Genomic DNA, 20,882 nt, shown 5'->3' on the forward strand with positions numbered 1-20,882 from the left:
ATTAACCTGGAGGAAATTTTAGACTGTAATTCTACCCGGCTGCTTCCCCAGTGTTGGAATTCCCTATACAGTTTCTGAAAAGAGCTTATGCAGGACCCACTTCATTATTTACTGGGTTCTTATTACCTATATGATACATACGCTGTGCATTCTGTGTCTTCAAGGATAGGGCTCAGAACGCTATGCATGTAGGACACGGGGGAGAAACACAGTAGTTCCAGCAGCAACAACCCCACCATCCCAGCGATGGCCAACACACCCCTACTTGCCCACGACTCATGTCATCTTCTTTGCATTATTGAATCTTTTTTGGGGGAAAACATCGCGATTACCCTATGACAAGGCTCTAACTCAGCTGTGACATGGGTCTACCTGAGTTCTGAACTGGAAACTGCCTTGTACCTTTAAATCTGACCCAGCTCCTTCATAGGAATCTCTACTTGGGGAAGACTTTTTTTTTTTTTTTTTTTTTTGCAGCCATGTTACAGAAATGGTTATAGAAATTATGGCTGCTCTCTTATGAATCCATTTCCAATAAGTCTCTCCTGAATGCCCTCCACCCCTGGCTCTTCCCCTTATCCTTACTACACAAACGTTCTGTACTTTCTTCCAGGTTTCTCCCGAAGTTCCTGCTACATCTGGTATTAGCCTAACCTTCAGCTGAGCTTCACAGTATCTTCAAGAGCAGCCCAAGAACTAGATGATGAAATCTTCCTCGATGTTACTTCTACTCCTTGGTCCTGTTTTGTTGTCTGGGATTAAAATACGCATACCCTTTTCACATGATGGTCTCTTAAAATGTTAAGGAAAAAAAAATGTCATGTCTACTCTAACTTTCTTATTTTGGGGGGAAAACATGCCAAGACCCCTGAATTTCTTTTCCAGTGATGTGATTTTCAGCCTTCGGTGCAGCTCTGCCAACTAACCTCCTTGTCCTCCTCTTAAAAGTCTACCTGAAAATGTAGTGTTCAGAAAAGAGCACATTATTCCATTCATAACCTGACCAGTTCAGAGTAAAGGGAGGGGATTACTTGATCCAGACATAATTCTGCTAATGCCAGCTAAGACCGTATTTGTTCTTTTGGCAATGACATCACTCAGTTGGCTCAAATGAGTGCTTTAGTTGACTTCAAATACTGAGATCTGTGTGCCCCCAGCACCCTGACACACACATGTACTCCCCCTTTAAGCCTGGTATCCTTAGTCTATCCTTCCACAGTTAAGTTTTAAACCTTAAGTTTAAGTGGCACACTTTTGAATTTGCTCCATTAATTTAATCTTAGTGCTGACCCATCCTTTCTGTCTATTGAGATAGATTTAATTCCGATGCTCTCATTCCTCAGCCTGTCTTTCTCAGTTTCATGATAGCTGCAAAGTTTATCAACTCCCTTTATTTTTAGTCCAAAGAAACATGAGTCCAATAACAAATTCTTATGGCAGAAAACAGAAATCTGAGTCTTATACACTCATAAATTAATTAATCCCTGTCCAAACCTGTGGAGTGCCTATTTTTAGCCCCATTTTATATAAGGGATGAAACTGAAGCTCAGGACAAACTAACTTGCTCAGGGCTACATAGCTCATAGGTTCAGGAGGTGAGATTAAAAATCCTTTGATTTCAAAATGGCAGGCCTATTTCACCATATTTCCCTTCTTCCAAATGACATGAGTTTATTTCACTTAGGTTGCTCCACTAGCTATTCACGTATAAAGGTAAGTCAGTTAAAATGTAAAAAGACTTAAATTAATTTTCAGATTAAGTGTGAACTACCTCCTTATTTACAAATGAGGGCGTAGACTACAAAATCATTCATAGGAGTATATAACAGAATAGCAGTCAATCAAAACGGAGGAGTCTCCTAGGTAGAGACCCCTGTCCTCGGGACAAAAATTTAAATTCACTTTACAGCTGTCATTGTGCCTGCATTCTTTACAAATGCATATCTAATATTGAAAACCTCAAACTGCATTAAGGCAGGCTCCAAGAATATTAGCGTTCCTGATGAGGTGACTCATAATAGCAAATATAGGCACTTCGGTGTGTTGAATTCACACAGCAGGAGACAAACATGGACATGTTCTACAACTCCGTTTGCTTTCTGTGTGAATTCTGAAGCAAAAGGTCCTTCCAGAAAGATTCTTTATACACTCATCACAGAAGACAAAACAAGCAAAATGGCTGGCAGACCCTCTCTAAAACCAGTAAAAAATAGTTTAAGCCTTTCAGTCCTTGTGTGCACAATTGTTACTATCACTATAACTAAGTTACGTTTTTTTTTTTTCCTTTGGAAAGGTAAACTCAAGACTGAGATATTACGATTCCTCTGAATGTTAAGAAAATCACTACCATCTAGAATTTTCTTTTTCTATTAATATAAGAACAAACATTTTTGTGACAATGACAATATGTTAAAAAAAAGGGTAAAGATGGATTCAAATCACCTTTTTATTCAATATGTGAATTTCACTCCTATTAAAGCTTTAAAATAATAAATGCGGCATGGTGGCAGATAGAAGGTCATCTGTTGAAATCTAAATATAATTTTTATTCACAAAGGACAATAAAAAGCAGTATATCCAGAATGTGGCTCAAGTGAGCAAATTTCTAATTTGCTCCACATATTCATTTTTCCTTTTCTCTGTTTCTTTAATCCAGCTTGGACCAAAATATAACGACTTGCATTTAAAAGTTTAATATATCATGGCTCATAAAATTGACAATGAAAGACAGACCAAACAATATACCAACGTAAAGTATTTTTTCCCATGCTTCGTAGGGGGAGAAACCAAACATAATACAAAATACACACTATTTTTGTCTGATTGGATTGTGATTTTATAAAATGAGAGACACTGCCCTTTGTTATTAATCTTACCTTGGTTAGTCCAGAAAACAATAAAGTTTGCAGACATTGCGTTTGTGTATTAAAAATTAATGGAGCTCCTGGAAGGACAGATCGGTCTTACATACACAATCAGCACATATGCAGTACAAATCACTGACTTGTGAAAGTATAACACCTAAGAATAAGTAGGTGTCACAAGGTTGAGTAAATCAGTATTTACCTTGCGTTTTCACTGGGTCTGATATCTGGCTCGGATCACTAATTCCATACGCATTTGCTGCCCTCACAAGGAAAAGGTAAATTGCATTAGGTTTGAGTCCTTTAATGGCAAATGTTTCTGTTTTCACGTTCTCGGCTACAGTCTGCCAACTGCTACCAGATGCATGGCTAAGGATAGATACACAAGTTAGAACATGTGTATGTAATGGCAAATTGAAACAACAAACCAACTAGGAAACATCAGCTTTACTCTACCTGAAGGCTTCTATAATATAAGATGTTGGAGTTGCACCCGAATTCAAATTTGGTTGCCATGACAATGTTACTGTATTTCTGCTGACATCTGTAACTTCGGGTTTTGAGGGGGCACTAGGGATTAAATTTGGGTCAGTGGGTCTCGGAGGCTGAACTGGAACTCCAAATTCTAATAAAGGGGATAAAGAGGAAAGACATTTACACATATACAGATAAGCACAGAAAGGTAGATTGCACCATTATATATCTACTCAGACATCAGGCCATCTACTTCATCCATTTACCAGCAAGTAAACTACCACAAGTTAAGCTTTAAGTTAAAAATGCTAGCTAATTTACCTTGGACTTCAATGTAAGCACTCCATGTTGCTTCACCACTGGGGGTCGATGCAATGCAGGTGTACCGACCTGTGTCACCCAGCTGAGAAGATAGACGGAAAATAAATATTTGGAACAATCGAGAGCTTAACGGGCTGGAAAAGCAATTATAGTTTTGTATATGTCCCATGAATATGGATAACTGCATTAAAATTCAATAACCAGAAACATTCTCTTAATTGAATATATTTTTATTGAATATGAAGGAAAATATTGCAGGAATATGGAAAAAAATCTATATGGTTATCTTAATTGTATAATAAAATATAATATTTAATGCTTTACCATAGCATTATTTTTAGCATCAGGGACAATAAACAATGAGGTATTCAAATTCAAAGGGCTAATCTTTATTACTAACTTATATCTTCATATTTAATGTCACACAGTAAGGCTGATAAAATTTAGCCAATGACTATTCTTGCTATTTCCTATTTTATGAGTTACATGCATATGGATATCTGAGATAAACAGATATTACAGAAAAAAAAGGATAAACACAAAAATGATTTCTTCTCAAAGTATTCACTTTTTTTTCCCCTTTTTATTTTTTTTTTTTACCTGTTTAATAAGTCAAACCTCAGCTGGAATGAAGGTTCTCTCTCCCTTCTAAAGACCGAATGCCAGAAAACAAACAGGGGTCACATGTTCAGCTTTAAAATCATCATCAGCATAATGAACCCATACACCTCTGCCTAAGGTAACAACGCGATCTTCAAGTAATATTTGATAAAGCAAGAATGTTGCCATCTCGCTCTGGCAACCGTAATAACAAAATTGCAATCATTGTCACAAAGAACTACAACATATTAACTTTCATGGCATGTACAATGAACTGTTATGCTGATCCAAAACTCCCAAGAAGCCACCCACAATAGGCAGTGAAGCGATTGAAATTTATGTTTATTGCTGTCAAAGCTATTCTTTCATATGCCTTGTGAGCCTGTCTGATCTTGACCTAAAAGAAAAGGAAAAATCAAAACAAAACAACACAGTCCTGAAAGAACAGGTATAGGATGTGATGCCCTGGGAAGGTAAATCCCTAAATTGTTCTCACAAACTTATGGGCTTTTCATCATTTAACATCCTGATTTGCACTGTACACTCGGCATGTACATTGCTATCTGGTTTTTGCTTGCATATACAGTATTCTGTACTTGCAAAATGTTGAACCAAATATTCATCACAACAGAAGACCCATCCAAGGGCATTGTCGATAACATGGGACTGGAAAAATCTCTTTGAAAAATGCTTTTATGGAATGAGTGCATCATACCACTACCTGGAAGGTATTTTTTCTCCCACAAATCCCCACCTACTTTCCTCAACAGTTCTCAAAAAACTTTTTTTTCTCCTTCATCTAAAACCTTAAATTACTTGCTAGGAGCTAAGTTATGAGTCGAATCATCTTAAATATACACAGCGGAATGTCTGAAAGAATAAAGCCTCTGTTAAAAATATATCAATACCGTTAGCTAGCATTTCATTGGTTCTAAAATTTGAGACTTCAGCCCTGGTTGCTGGAGGCAAACACAAAATGGAGCAAAATGGGGAAGCCAGGGTGTCATTTCAAGTTACCTTAGCGTATCGGATCTGTAGCACTCCTGTCTCCAGCTGCTTGATTCGAGAATCTTGGGTTGACACAAGGACTCCATCCTTTCTCCACAGAATCGTGGGTACCGGACTGCCTGTGGCCACACAGCTGAGCACTACAGTACCATCCACTGCCACAGTCTGATTCCCAGGACCTTGCCGAATGATGGGGGGAGGCCGGTCTGCAATCACTACCAAAAGAAACAACAGGAAATAGATTTCTACAACTGGAAGCAATTTGCTAATCATCCAAGCAACAGCAGTTGCTCTAGGCTTTGAAACAAACTAATTAAACAAGTAATTGAAGTAGGAGACGTGCCTTATTCAGAATGCATTTATACGATGCCCTGATTCAGGATGTTAAAATGAGATACCATGTGTTCCTTTCAAATGACCAAGCCCTGACTGAGCTTGCCTCCCCATCAAGGGACCTTTTTAACTTAAGAGTCCTAGGAGGAAACAAGAATTGTGGATGGTGGGGCACCTGGGTGGCTCAGTCGGTTAAGCATCTGCCTGCGGTTGGGGTCACGATCGAGCCCCGCATCGGGCTCCCTGCTCGGTGGGCAGTCTGCTTCTCCCTCTCCCGCTCCCCCTGCTTGTGCTCTCTCTCTCTCTCGCTCTGTCAAATAAATAAATCTTAAAAAAAAAAAAATTGTGGATGGTGAAGTAGATGTCTAGTGGTGAGAAGTGGAACGTCTACTTTTTAAACTTTAAAATATGTAAAAATCAAACACAACGACAACCAAAAAACCACCTACCCCAAGGAAACTTATGAGACACATTTTCATAAATGAACGAAAGCCAACTTGATATCCGATAACTGTTTTGTATCCAGCAGAAAAAAATTACGGTATCGTACCAGCATGGCTGACAATTTTGGATTCAAAAAGGGGCTTTGGACTTTTAGAATTTACAATTCAATATGACTGAGCTCTTTCTGTCTTGGAATTCTATTAACAGAATTACGTGGGTAAAAATTTCCCAATCCCAGTGAATTCAGGAAAAACTAGAAAACTGTTCAAATACATTGTTGGGCTAATCCAAAAATATAACTCAAGTTCATGTCCTAACCTAGGAAATATACTTCCGTGCTGGAATTACAGGGATCAGAAAACACTTTCACAAATTCTAGTACCTTAATAGTTTTAATGTACTATGGAAGGAAACAATGGAAGGCATTTTTATAATATATAAATTAAAATTATTCTTATTATTATATGAGAAGCCTAAAACCTAAAAACTTTATCTCAGACAAGAAAGCCATTATTTAGAGAAAAATCTAAAACACCTGGAGTGTAACTAAAACAACTTGCATTGGAGAGTTGTTCTCAGTTCTCAGCCCCTGACAGATCAACTTCAGTGAAACTCCACAGATGCGATGCTTTTTTAAATGAGTAAAAATTAAAAATGAAGTTTAAGAATTTTTTCGTTATCAAGCTTTAAAATTCCAAATATTAGTTACAAATTTTTAAGTCACAAATATATAAAAGACAAGTTTAAGAAGTTGCCTGGTTAAAAGAAACTAGTTGCCAGAGTAAATTTTGGATGCAACAATTTGCAAAGCGAGATGTGTCATGTTCAAAGTTTTATGCTCCAAAGATTTTCACAAGCTGGAGTCACACTTCAATTTGTTCCTCATTTACCATGCAATAATTATTAGTTTTGTGCATTCAACTTAAGCAAAAACAAGAAAGCAACAGAGTGAAATCAGCAACTGCATTTTCACTCCACCCTTCTGATTCTCTCCCATGCTTGATTACTGGTATGAAATTTGCAAATACCAGGGAGACATGTTAGAAGGCTGGAGTTTGTAACCTGGCAGGAGTGTTTCAGATACTCCATGGATAACAAATATAAGTCAATGATTCCTTTGTTTAGAATTGTTTAATCTTTTCTATGTTTTCTGTTGAGATTGACTAAAATCAAATTAGAGGCCCCACCTGATAAGTGTGAAAAAAAGAATCAAAGTGTTTTATTGCTTTGGGGTTTTAGAAGATTCTACCTGCGTTCCCTTGATCGTAAGAATGAATGAATATTTATTTATAGACATTAATTAAATTAGTAACAGTGTTTCTTTATAAAGGATTATAATTAAATCCAGTAACAGAATGGCTTACATTTGGTAGTCTTGTTACATTTAGAAACAATCCAGTATCTGGGGTTTTATTCAGTTTTCTGATCTTTACAGTGCTTTGATGTTTGCATCATATTTAGCATCATTCACACCTCCCCATCCTATCCCAACCCAGTTTAATCATGCTGTTCCACTGTCATTTATTTCTTCCTGGTTTACACTGGGTAGTTCACAAAAATAAGGCAAGAGAAGAGGAGTAGGGTTGATTATCATCTTCATCTGTCCTGTGTCTTTGGGCTGCTTCCTTAAATTCTCTAAGCCTCAGTTTTGTTTTGTTTTGTTTTTTTTTATCTGTAATCGGAAGATAATAATGTTTAGCCAGCTCAAGGGATTGCTATGAAGATTTAAATGCAATAATAGATATGAAGGTGCTTTGCTAATTGCAAAAAGCTAGACATGTGTATGAATTGTGATATTGCCGCTTACCCTTTTCTGTAAAAACTGATAGGTAAACCAGAGCTGAAGGAGTTCATTAAAGCAATTTCATGTTTTTAGGTAGAAAAAAATGAAACATTTTGTTGTTTGTTTCTACAGGGTAGAATAAAATACTGATAAAATATTTACATTTTCACAAACTAAAGAGTGTAGTACATTTCTGAGTCAAGCCTAAATTTAGGATTTATGAGAAGAACCTCAAATTTAGGGTCTAAAATTTTACTGGTATCATTAGAATGTATTATCATTATTAGAATGAATTTTAACAAAGTGCGTAAGTGCATCTTGGAGAAAGATGTGCCCCTAAAATGAAAACGTTCCATAACTGTGATATCCAACACAGAAGCCAATGCCGTCCAGTGGATACTGAGCATCTGAATCTGGCTAGTGTGATTGAGGAACAGGATGTATAATTTTAATAAATTTTAAGTAATTGAAATTCTAATTTAAATAATCTCACGTGGCAGCTGGCCACCATCCTGGACAGTACAAACTTTTGTTGTAAATCTCAGTTCTGCTGCTTATGATCTGCATGCTTTGGGCATACTTTTTCACCAATCTCTGCCTCCATTTCCTTATCTGTAAAATGAGATGTTGTGGAATTTAAAATTGTTGATATGTGAACAGTTCTTAGCATTAGTGCCTGACTCAAAGGAAACACTGAGTAACTGTAACCTAGTATTAACGGGTATCAGTATAGTGGTGTTAGCTGTGTTAGTGGTGCTGGTGTAGACAGTGCCTCAGGTGGTGTAACCCATTACAGCAGAGTTTAGGGAACTTTCCTGTCTTTTCCTCACATTCATGAAATATATAAAGATCCTAAAAAAAAATGAGAGCATATCATCAAAAGTCATATTTTGTTACCTCAAAAGCGATAATCACGAAGACTATGTTAATATATATAAATACATTCATAATATAATTTTAAGTGAAAAAAAACAAAATAACATATACACATTGACCGGTTTAAGGATGAAAAGCTCATATTTATAGACAAACAGATATCAGAATTACGTATCACAATTGCTATCAGTTCTCAAACGTATTTTACAAACTTCTGAGTTAGTTAGGGAAGTACAAGTCACGTGTCCAAATCGACTAGTTGGTAATTGTCAGGTCTCTCTTTTCTGAATAAAAGTTAACACTCATTTCATTGTATGTCAATAACTTTTGAAAGATGAATGCAAGTGATTTTAAATTTTATACAGTATTAGGCAATCATTAACTAATTTTCTTACATTCTAGTAATAAAGAAAAGAAACATTTTCAATTAAATAGGTGATATGAATTTCTATGTTCCTGGGTCAAATGCTATTTGGGGTAGGCCACAGCTACAAAACACAACATTTCAAAGACAGCTGCTACTCCACCATATTCCGTGCCTTGTGTTTTATTCTGTCTTTGTCTTTGTTCTGTTTGCAAACAATAAAGCAAGGTCAAGAAGCTAAAGTCAAATAGCATCCAGAAAGTATTCTGACTGCAAGCTATCCTCTTGACTTGACTTGATAATGTGCAAAAGCTGAGGGTGCTAGCACTCACAGCAATACTAGTTTACCTGTGAAGAATGAGTACATGCTTGTTGTGTGTACACATCAATGTTGTGTGTACAATGTGTGTACACATCAGAGTTGTGTGTACAATATCAATGAATTCCAAAAGAAAGAAAACAAAACTAAAAATACAGTACCACCACAGCAAACACAAAACCATCTCAGATCTCCCCAGAGACTGTAAAATGAATTAGGACATTTAAATGTTAGGTGTTTGGTTTTGTGTTAGTTTAGCAAAAATTGCTATCCTTGATCTATGCTCACAAATATAGCAATTTATGACAATGCAGTATCAGATGGTATGTATGAAGCTTGGCTTTCAATTATTAATTAGAATAATAAGAAATACTTGAAAATATTTTACCATAGTTTTCTTTGGCCATTTTTCATGTACACCTGTATACACAAGTTGCTGTATATATAAAGTTGTCTTGTAAAGTTGCAATTATAAATTGTTGTGAAATTCTGTGTTCCACTTTTATATATTGATTATACTGATCATTATCAAATTCATTACATGGTCTTCACAGCCATCATTTAATAGCTTTAATATATGTAAGAAATTGTAAAAACATTTTAGGTCATTCTCACTAATTGGAGCCAGTAATATATAATATGTATTATAGACAGAGGTAAGAGTTGGGGCTTTTGAATGAGACAGTCATAATTTTGAATTCTGACTTAACTGTTAGCTGTTTATTCCATCCACGTTTCATCCATTCATTCAAAAATTATCTATTGAGTATGTCCCATGTGTCAGACTTTGGTAGTCTGATACTGAGTATGTGTTTATTGGACACATGCAATCATGGAACTTAATGTCCAATGAAGAATACAAGAAAATAAATAGAGAACACAGAAAAGTATAGGATGTGATCTTTCTATAGATGGCAGGGTGGAGAATGCTCATATTTGAGAAGGGAGGGAATGCTTCTTAAAGTAAGTGAAATTTCACGTCAGTAGAAACAGCATGCTCAGAAGTCTTCAGATAAAAGAAGAGCATAGCAAACACAATAAAATGAGGGCATGTAAGCAAATATAGTATTCAGAGCTGAGCCTGCAGCGGTCATATCATAAATTGTAAAACATATTGAGAAATATAAACTTTATCCTGAGAGCACTAAGAAACAAAATAATCAGATTCATGTATTAAAAATTTCCTCCAGAATTTTTTTTTTAATTTCAAAATTCTGTCTTTAAAATCTTTGCTAACATTACACTTACTTTTCCCCTGAGGTTAGGATCAAGACAAATATTTCCACTATAACCAATTCTAATCGTTAGAGATCACAGATAGTGCAGGACAAGTAAGAGAAATAAAAAGTATAAATATTGGAAAGAAGAAGTAAACCTGGTTTTTATTTGGAATTGACACATTTTGTTCCTAAAAATTTCAAAGTAATATACCTAAAAACTCTTATATATGAGTGCATTTAGCAAGTTGCTGGATACAGGGTTAATATACAAAGAATCAATTGTACATCTGGCCTCAAACAATACAATAATGAGATATATATATGTATATATTATATGCAGTCACGTCAAAAATCATAAAATATCATAGGAATAAGTCTTTCAAAATATATGGAAGATATCTACCCTAAGAACTACAAAACATTGTTGAGAAAATTAAAGATCTATATAAATTGAGAGATATATATGGAATATATACCATTTCCCTAAATTGGAAGACTAAGATTGTTAAGATGTTAATTCTTCCTAAACTTCTCAATAATTTAAGTGAAATCAAAATTAAAACCTCAGATTTTTTGTTGTTGTTTAGGGTTGTGTGTGTGTGTATGTGTGTGTGTGCGTAAACTGACAAGTTTATTTTAAAATTTATAAGAAAATGCAGGGGACCTCTAATAGCCAACTCAAAACAAGAAAAAGTTGGAGACTTACATTACCTGTTTATAAGACTTACTATAAAGCTACAATAATTAAGATCATACATACTGGCATGAATACATAAATGGAATATGATAGAGAGAATAGAAGCAAACTCACACATTTATGTTTATCTGAATTATGATTAAGATGCCACTGTAATTCAGTGAGGAAAATACTGTCTTTTCCATAAATGATTTTGAAACCATTAGTATCCACAAAGAGGGGATTTGATTCTTGTTTTATACCATACACAAAAATAATTTAAAATGGATTAAAAACTTATATCTTAGAAGTATAGACAATGAAACTTCTAAAAAAAGACATAGGAGAACATCTACATGGACTTAGGTGGGACAGAAAATTAAAAGCATCAACTACAAAAGAAAAATAATACATTGGTCCTAATCAAAACTAAAAACTAAAATCATTATTAGGAGAATGACCGAAACTAAATATTTATAATACATATCTGACAAAAACTTGTATCTGGAATATATGAGAAAATGAAAAAGAAATGGGTACATTCATCTGCCAAAAGGCAAACCAAGATAACTGAGCGCAGGGATATTTACTTTGTTCATAAAAGCCCTCAACTGAAAGCAATCCATCAGTAGAAGAGTATATAAATAAATTATGAGCTATTTATACAATAGAATACTATACAGCAACAAAGAGAATAAATATTATATGTATATATTTATTTTAGGTATATATGTATATACAGATATGTACATATATTTTTTTATATATTTATATGTATACAACTTTTTCTTGCCTTCTCAAATTATTACTACTCTCCATCTCATGGTTTGAAGATTCTTTCCATCACTGTGTCTTCAAAATGTATTTGGCATTAATTGATCAGGCTCAAGGGTGTTGATAAACAGGACAAAATCACATTATTAATGGAAAACTTGTTCATTATAATGAGTTGTGAGTAGGACTTATCAGCAATTCATTTTATCTCCTTAATTTGGTGAAAAAAAAGGATTTTTTTACACTCCTTTTTTTTAAAAGGAGATTTTAAATTAACTTTATTTTCTAAAACATGGTAACATTCCCATGTACAGCTATTCAGTATAAACTTCTCCTTGTTTAATTGCTGTGCTTTTACAGATCTGACTCGATGCTAGAATTTATAGTACAGCCAAGTTAAAATAAGAATAATTTTAGGCTTAGTCATTGTATCGACATCCTTTTTATCTTTACACCAAAACTGCTGTCAGAAAGATACACAGTAGAAAATAAACACATTTACTGACACTCTCTTTAGATCATAAGCCAAACTTGAACATTTTCAGATAAAATGCTCTACTTTACCATCAGTAACTTCCAAATATGCTTTTGTGATGATACTTCCGGCAACATTTAAAGTCTGGCAGATATAATAACCGACATCAGATCGTTGGACGTTAGTGATAGTGAGATCACCAGTCTGGGAGACCGAAAAGCGGCTGGTTGACTGAGGTGGCTGATATGAGAAAAGCAGATTCTAGAACCCAGTATTTGGGAGGAAAGAATAACAATAGGTTAATTGCTAGGTTCTAATATTTTGGCACGTATACATATATATTTATAAATAGGTATATAAATGTATACACACACATATACGTACACACCACACATGCATATATAAACAAATAAGCTAAATATTCTTTCATCACATACCCACATATATAGATACATACATACACATAAAAGACAAAGTTTAATGACCTACCCTTACATAGGATCATTTTAAAATTTAAATAAATTCTAAATATTGATATGTACTTTTATAATTATCAATTTCAAACAATACTAGATATAGAAAAATATTTGGTATCAACAGAGTTAAAAGTTTTACATATTAATCAACACAGAGGCAAAAGCTTTGCTTTACATATGTATGACTGTTAGGATTATAAACACTAAATCTTTTAATATATAAACAAAATTAAAATGTACACACATTCTGACAAATTAAGTTCAAAGATAGCATTTTGGCACAATAACAAGTGTCTGTTATCCGTCTGTTATAAAATTCAGCAACTTCTATCAAACTGTAAATAGTTTCTTATTTCTCCTCTAGATGGTGAGCATATCCGTCATCGATTATTTTGAAAATCAAATATTAAATTTAAGAATTCAGAATGGAGTTTTATTTGTCTTTCTATATAAGTTAGCTTATATACAAAGTCAACACAAGATTTGATGTTGTTTTGTGGTACAAATTTCTCACTATGGATCGAAATTTGTTCCCTTGTTAGAGAGAGTGTATATTTCATGGGAAATAACACTTGATGTCATTGTTTTTCATGAAATAAAGTCAAGATTTCTTCTAACCAAATAAAGTTGTTCCTTTTTAAAAGTTTAATTGCTTTTTAACATATATAATTTTATAAAGGCTTATCTACTATTCCATGAATACATGACATGTCCAATGACAAAATTGGAGGAAAAAGTAAGTTGTATCATTAAACCAAGCCAAACAAAGTCAAAATTATTTCAAAACTGGACACAGTTTAAATGACTTAATGAATAATTTATTTAATAACTAAATGAATCATTTAAATATTACTCTCCTGAGAACTTCTAGTGGATTTACTATTACTACTATGTAGATTTTCTTATATAATACACTCCCAATTCTTTCTGCTGTACTAAATATTTCAATTTTTCTTGTCTATAATTTACTATCAGCAAATTTAGTCTTTGAGGCCAAATGGAATGTGTTAGAACCAACGAAGGTACTATAACTCAAACGAGGGTCTACATACCATAATCAAGTTAATATTTGCCTACCAAAGTGAAAACAAAGGTGAACTTGATCCATTGCCCACAAAAGAGGAGTGAGTGCAGTCAGTAAACTACTTATATATAGTTTAGGAGCACAGTAAGAGCAAGACCATGAGACAACTTGCCCAAGATTGATTTAAGCAAAAAACAAAAAGAGTTAAGGAATAACTGTATTAAAAATGAATGAGAATCTTTTTTACAAGTATCAAAACAAGTAAAGGGAACTGCTTCTTTTGTTGAAGAAAGCAAGCCAATAAGAGATGAGAAAAAAGACATATATAAAAACTATTTTAAAGTTTCCTATTATCTTTAAAGTGAAAATTATTTCAAAATTTCCTTTTTATTAAGCTGAAACCCATAGTGAACTTAGAGTTTGTAAGAGCATAGAGCTTTATATTGTAGTTCAATGTATACAGAAAAATCTGGTTTATAAAATGTTTGGAGTTATTTGATGGCAAATGGCAATCACATATGATAGTTCAAAGAATTAGAATATACTGAACTATATTTACCATGACATCTATATTAAATAGAATACCACATAGTTTGATGAATCTTTAATTGACATATATAAATTGATATATATAATTGATATCTATTTATCTATACACACACAGACATATACAGACATCCATACATAAAGAAGTGAAGAAGACACTTAAGATTCCTGGTGTTTTTAGAGAAATTGCACTGAATAATTAATCATCTCTGTTTTAAATGTGTATAAATTTCTTTTAACATATAATTTCAGGGGCGCCTGGGTGGCACAGTTAAGCATGCACTCTTGCTTTCAGTTTAGGTCATGATCTCAGGGTCCTGAGATCGAGCCCCAAATCAGCTCTGTGCTCAGCACAAGGTCTGCTTAAGATCCTCTCCTCCTCTACCTCTGCCCCTCCACCCTGTGTGTGTGCAAGCAAATACATCTTAAAAAAAAAAAATTACAGATATCTGAATAATCGAAATAATAATTAAATTATGTTGAGAAAAAGTGTAGTTTTTTTTAACGTGGCTGAATTGGAAATAAAGGTAAATTTAATATGATAATTACTATGCAATATACCACCCTATGTACCAAAACTAGGAAGGGGAAATTGCTTTTAGATTTATAACAATGAAGGAAATTTTGTCTTCTTTCATAGTTGAAATTTTCTAGGGCATTCAGAGATTTTTCAGTTTTCTTAAAGTAACAGCTATATGACTAACATTTTGGGCTTTCTTATATACCTGGCACCCACCTTTGCTGACTGAAATATTAGAATAAGGTCTTACCTGACTCCCCTCTCTTCTCCAAAAAATAGCTGGTTGAGGATTTCCGGTTGCTTCACACTGGAACGTTACAGTTCGTCCCAAGGCAACAACCTGGTCACGGGGTTTCACAACAAAGTGTGGAGGTTCTAAAGGATATGAAACAAATGATCGGAATCAAAACCATGTAGTTATTAACCTAATTGAGACAATTTGCTGATATCCCAAGTGCTGCCATTATTTTATGTAACTCATTATGCACTATAAGATGTAATGTACCCATTCTCATCCTTAATTTAATTGAAGCTAAATTGTTAAGTGCTTATTTATAGAAAGGAATAGAATTTTTTGTGTGCAGAGGTCTTTTTTTTAATCAGCTGACCTTTTAAGATTAACCTCCACATTAAAAAGAATTCTTGAGCTGCAATTTGACCCATTACTTTCAAAGTACACCTGAAATTTGTATGAATAAATATCTTTTCTCATTTAGAGCTGCTTAAAGGTGAATGGACTTTAATCATACACCCAAGGGTCTCCTGATGTAAGCAGGCCCTAAAATTACTTTAATTTAACTCAAAAGCTCCTGAAATGCTACCATGAAAATTATAACCATTTAGAGTCTTCAGTCCAATTACTTGAATAGAAATGAATTTAAAGCAATAGTAGAGTCAAATGCCTCCTTCATTTACATAGGCAAGGGCATGTTCCAACAGAATACATATGGAAATGAGGGCAAATTCGAAACATCTGCTCATCCTGACATTATAAATACTGCCAGCTTTGTCCAAACTGTTTGATTTATACAGACTTAAATGGCCACTTCATCCAGCAGTAAATAGAGTGTCAGAAAATTGTGTCAGTTACATTGAGTGCAATGGCAGGTGAAAACATTAGGTGTGCTGATGGAGTCACTTTGGGGGGGGGAAGCTTGTTTGGGGGCCATGCTTTATGCTTAGAAAAATGTGCACTGAATGTAAGTCTTTTTACCTACTGTTTACACTTTTCAAATGCATTTCTTATCAGCTGTCTGAAACACCTAATTATTCTCTCTTGTCTCAGTTCAAATGGAAGTGAACATTTCAAGCCAGATATTTAACAGTTTATACAGGAGAGGGTTCTTCCAATCCACTTTTTAAGACTGTTCTGTTATTTTAAACCTTTTCTTTAAAATTACTTTTAGTTACTTACAGGAATCACTTGGGATAACGCCTTCAAGGGAATAAAAACCAAAAATTATATTCAGATTATATCCACAAATGCTACCACTGATTTCTTTGTTAATGAAGCGGAGGGTTTGAAAAGGTACTTTTCTCTTGATCAGTACTGTCTAGGCAATTGCATCTAAGACATATATACAAATATTTATAATATATATTATATATAAATTTTGTAAATCTCTCGTTTGAAATATAAACCTCTTAAAAAAAAGAGAGAGATGTAACAGAACTCGCTGCAGATTGCATAGTGGCAAAACTGAAGAAAGCAATTAGATCTCCTAACTTCTAGATTAGTGTGATTTCTTCCATACTCGTTTTTTATTTTTAATTGAGGTTTGGTAGAAATTATACCATTTGACTAGAAAATTATAGGAGACCTGAAAAATTAGGTCAAATGCCTTCAAATGTCCTGTAACTTATAGGGAAGAAAATATGAACTCAGGGGATACAGTTTAGGTTCAATTTGGTGACGCTGAAGTTCTAGCTTATAATTTTTTTAAACTCTGATTGTAATTGAGTGGTTTACTCATGAATTTAGCCAACACTATCATTATCCAGGTATAATAACAGACATGTGTATCATTGCCTGGGGATTTTCCTCCATATACATCCATACGGGAGCATTTGATTCCTTGGTTAGGGGCTGGAATAGTTGAGGTAGAAATCAGATCAAGAAATTGAAAGGATTGACTGGATAATGAACTACATCCAGAAGAGAGTTTGGTTTGTTTCAATAAAAGGAAAACAAATGATTAATTAAATGACTGGGAGAATATGACTTTTCCAATATTCAGGGAATTTGAGTAGGGAAATATCAATGTTCAAACCACTCAGAGAAGTATAAACTTTGGGTGGTCTCTTTCCTAAATCTCAGAAGCATGTCTAATAGCATGTGCCAGAACCCATGTTTCTTTTATAAAATGCCAGTTCTCCTCCAACCTCAAAGACTTACTTGGGAACAAGGGATACAAACCCTTATGCTAACTACATTTATCCTGCAGCAATCCTTGACACAGGATATCTGCCTGGAAATGAATTTACTATATTTTGCAGGCATATTCTCGAGCCAACATCAACAGTGACATCAGCCACAAGGTATGTATTAGAAATATAACTTTAAAAAATCCTTTTCTACATGTATGTTATTCTATATAAATATATCTCTATGAAAATGTAAATGGATTAAATGGGCCTCTATCTATCAATCTAGCTATCACCATCATCCACCTTTTTAGATTGCGAAGGCCATTCATCACATCCATCTACTTGATATTCATGATATAATGTTGGAACATTTTTCAAAGGTGACATTTAAACTTGCTATAATTAAAAATACATAACCATGTTACTAATGTCATATATGGTCAGTGTTGAAAATTTAGAAAATTAGACAGCAAAGAAAATAAGAAGACCTACCCGTAATTCAACCATGCAAATTGGACCACAGTGTTTTAAAATGTTCTCTTACAATATCATTTCAATAACTGTTTAATAAACCATATACAAATTACTTAAATTACTTAACCAAGCTATTGTTTTTAAATTTGGATTTGTTTCCAATTTTCACTATTAAAAACAGTAGTGACATTAACATCCTTCCCAATTATATTCAAGATAATTTTAACTGATGCCTCCCCTTCACATTACCTTGTCACTGATACCCTATTTGTTGTGACTATTGCATTCCTATGCTTATCTTTTTTATTTCTAAGAACTATTGACAGGCAAAATTTATCCATTTCTCATATATATTGTAGATACATTTTTTCATTTTGTTGACAGTCTTTCTAATCTGGTTAAGCATTTTTGGTATTCATTCTATCAATAAGATATAGATTATATAATACGTAATAAATTATGTAAACATTCACCTCCATTTTCATCCTATACTTTTGTCTTTACTTTTTTATGTTTAAGTATTAATCCATATATATTTTTACATATATGGTAGCATCTAGAAAGCTATTTTTTTCAAATAGTCCCTTGTTGCATCACCATTATTGAACAATCCATCCTATCTGTATTAGTCTGAACACCTTTAGAATAGTTTTGTAGCCCTTTAACTTAAAAAAATATGGAGCTTTTCCTAGGGTCAAATATTTCCTGGCATACCACTTAGCATCCTCATGCGAAATTCTCCAAAAATGGTGTTCCAGCATTTTTAAAGGGTGAATGTATCTTCCCCAATGTACTGATCATGAAAGTACTTAGAAACCTAATGACTATTTATGTGAGGACAAATGTTTATCAGAGCAAACTTTGATAAATTTTGGAAACATCATGCAATTATTTCTTACATAAAATGAAATGAACCTGACACATAGAAATGAAAAAGAATGCATACAGCCCTAAGTGCAAGGTTATTCATCAATAGGACTTTGAATGACCATTACTGAAGAATAGTTAACAAAAGTTCAGGTTGACAGACATGAATTCATAAACATATTTTGGATTAAAAAAAAAAACCAAATCATTCTGTGCGCACCTATTTTTGTTTATCTTGTGAAATATAAATTGAAAAAGTACTTAACCACAATATAGTCCTATCCCTTATTTTATCACTCAATTAGGGAGAGAAAAGAAAATAAAAGGATGCAGATCACACATCATTTAATAAGACATAAAGTTAGCAACCCCATTACCTTTACTCTTTGTCACAGTTACCCATACTTCCTGCAGACTTTATTCTGTGCAGTCTGTCTTTGTGGCCAATGACAAGTGAAACATGGAGGCTGATTGGTTGAAGGACATGGAAGGGTATGGATGGAAAGGGGAAGAGAAGTTCCAGTCACAGGGACACGGTGATTAGAAGATGGCCAATAAAATGTCAACTTACCAGACCCAACTAAAACAAAAAAAAAAGAAAACATGAAATAAATAAAAAAGAAAGAAACAGAAACGAAACAGAAAAAGTAATAAGATTTGACTTAACAATGATATTTCTTTTAAAGTAAAATAAAGAACACGTTAATATTTGGCTCATACGGTCCATGAATGAACATTTGTTAGCATTTTAAGTATAATCATGAGTAACTGAAGAAAAATAGAAATGAGTCTTAAAATCTCTACTATGATTAAATGACAGAACTACAATGGATGATAGCCGTACAATTATAAAACACGTTTCAATGACTACATTTGACAGGGTTAGATAACTACATATGTAATGGGTTTAAAAACACTATAAATCTTAACTGCTAATGCTACTTAGAAGAGAAATCAAGCATCTTAATAAAAGATAAAGCAGCGTTAAATCATACAACTCCACCATCAGATTAATTTTTTTTTCATCAGATTAATTTTTAAAAGGTTCGCGCTACCAATGATATTCTATCAAATCCACGTTTCTCACACTTGAATAAGCACACAAATCAACCTAAGACCTGTAATTTAAAATACAAATTATAATTCCATAGGCCAGGAGTGTGGCCTGAGATTTTGCATTTCTAACTAGCACTCAGGTGCTGCTGGTCCACCACTGTAGGCTGAGGAGCGAGGTTATTAAAAGTGTTACACCTAAATCCTTGCAAAATTTTAATTAAGAAGACACATAGAAAAAATGTGAACACATGAAAACAGATAAAACTTTATAAACCTATCTAATGACGTCATAATCACATTATCTGCTTTCAAGGCTGAAACACTGGGCATTTTAATATAATTTTCAAGTGATACACACTTCATTTTTTTTAAAGATTTTATTTATTAATTGAGAGAGAGGATGAGAGTGAGAGAGAACATGAGAGGCGGGAGGGTCAGAGGGAGAAGCAGACTCCCCTGCAGAGCAGGAAGCCCGATGTGGGACTTGATCCCGGAACTCTAGGATCATGATCTGAGCCAAAGGCAGTTGCTCAACCAACTGAGCCACCCAGGAGCCCCGATACATACTTTAAATACTGGAAAATGACTGGTTTTGCTCTTTTATTTTTTTTTATTTCCCCCCCCCCCGATTTTGCTCTTTTAGAAACAAAGGTAGTAACTGCGAAATGCAGAACCTTTTCATAACAGCCCCATATACAGCCACGATACATTTGACTCAATATATAACTCCCACGTCTTTAAGCAAATCAAAATTAATTTAACCTCACATACATTCCTGTAGTTTAAATAAACTATGCCGAGCACATCTGCTGTTGTGAAAAGGTACAATTTTAAAATAGTGACAACACAACAACAAAACAGAACACAATAAAAAATTCCCATCAGACTATAAACAGCCTTCTCAAGTTATTTCCCGGGCTGAATCAGAAATTACATTTCCTTAACGCCTGCCACCAGGGAAAAATAAAACACAAGGGAGTGGGGAAAGCTCAGGTGTCTGATGGGATCACAGGACATTTTG

The 20,882-nt window shown here is 34.0% G+C and overlaps 1 protein-coding gene across 5 annotated transcripts in view; it reads right to left on the minus strand.

Moving 5' to 3' along the window:
* The window catches only part of ROBO1 (roundabout guidance receptor 1), a 967,818-nt gene that overhangs the window by 65,803 nt on the left and 881,133 nt on the right, over positions 1 to 20,882 (minus strand). For 4 of the 5 annotated variants that reach the window (XM_021679301.1, XM_021679299.1, XM_021679302.1 and 1 more), the window contains exons 7-13: positions 19,377 to 19,385; positions 15,348 to 15,472; positions 12,621 to 12,792; positions 5,277 to 5,482; positions 3,660 to 3,741; positions 3,321 to 3,489; positions 3,067 to 3,233 (exon numbers count right to left, since the gene is read on the minus strand). In XM_021679301.1, the coding sequence (XP_021534976.1) occupies positions 3,067 to 3,233; positions 3,321 to 3,489; positions 3,660 to 3,741; positions 5,277 to 5,482; positions 12,621 to 12,792; positions 15,348 to 15,472; positions 19,377 to 19,385 (930 nt within the window). The remainder of the gene's footprint in view (positions 1 to 3,066; positions 3,234 to 3,320; positions 3,490 to 3,659; positions 3,742 to 5,276; positions 5,483 to 12,620; positions 12,793 to 15,347; positions 15,473 to 19,376; positions 19,386 to 20,882) is intronic. The other variant, XM_044919565.1, reaches the window with a different exon arrangement.

This window comes from Neomonachus schauinslandi, chromosome 1, assembly GCF_002201575.2.
Source record: "Neomonachus schauinslandi chromosome 1, ASM220157v2, whole genome shotgun sequence".
NCBI classification, from domain to species: domain Eukaryota; kingdom Metazoa; phylum Chordata; class Mammalia; order Carnivora; family Phocidae; genus Neomonachus; species Neomonachus schauinslandi.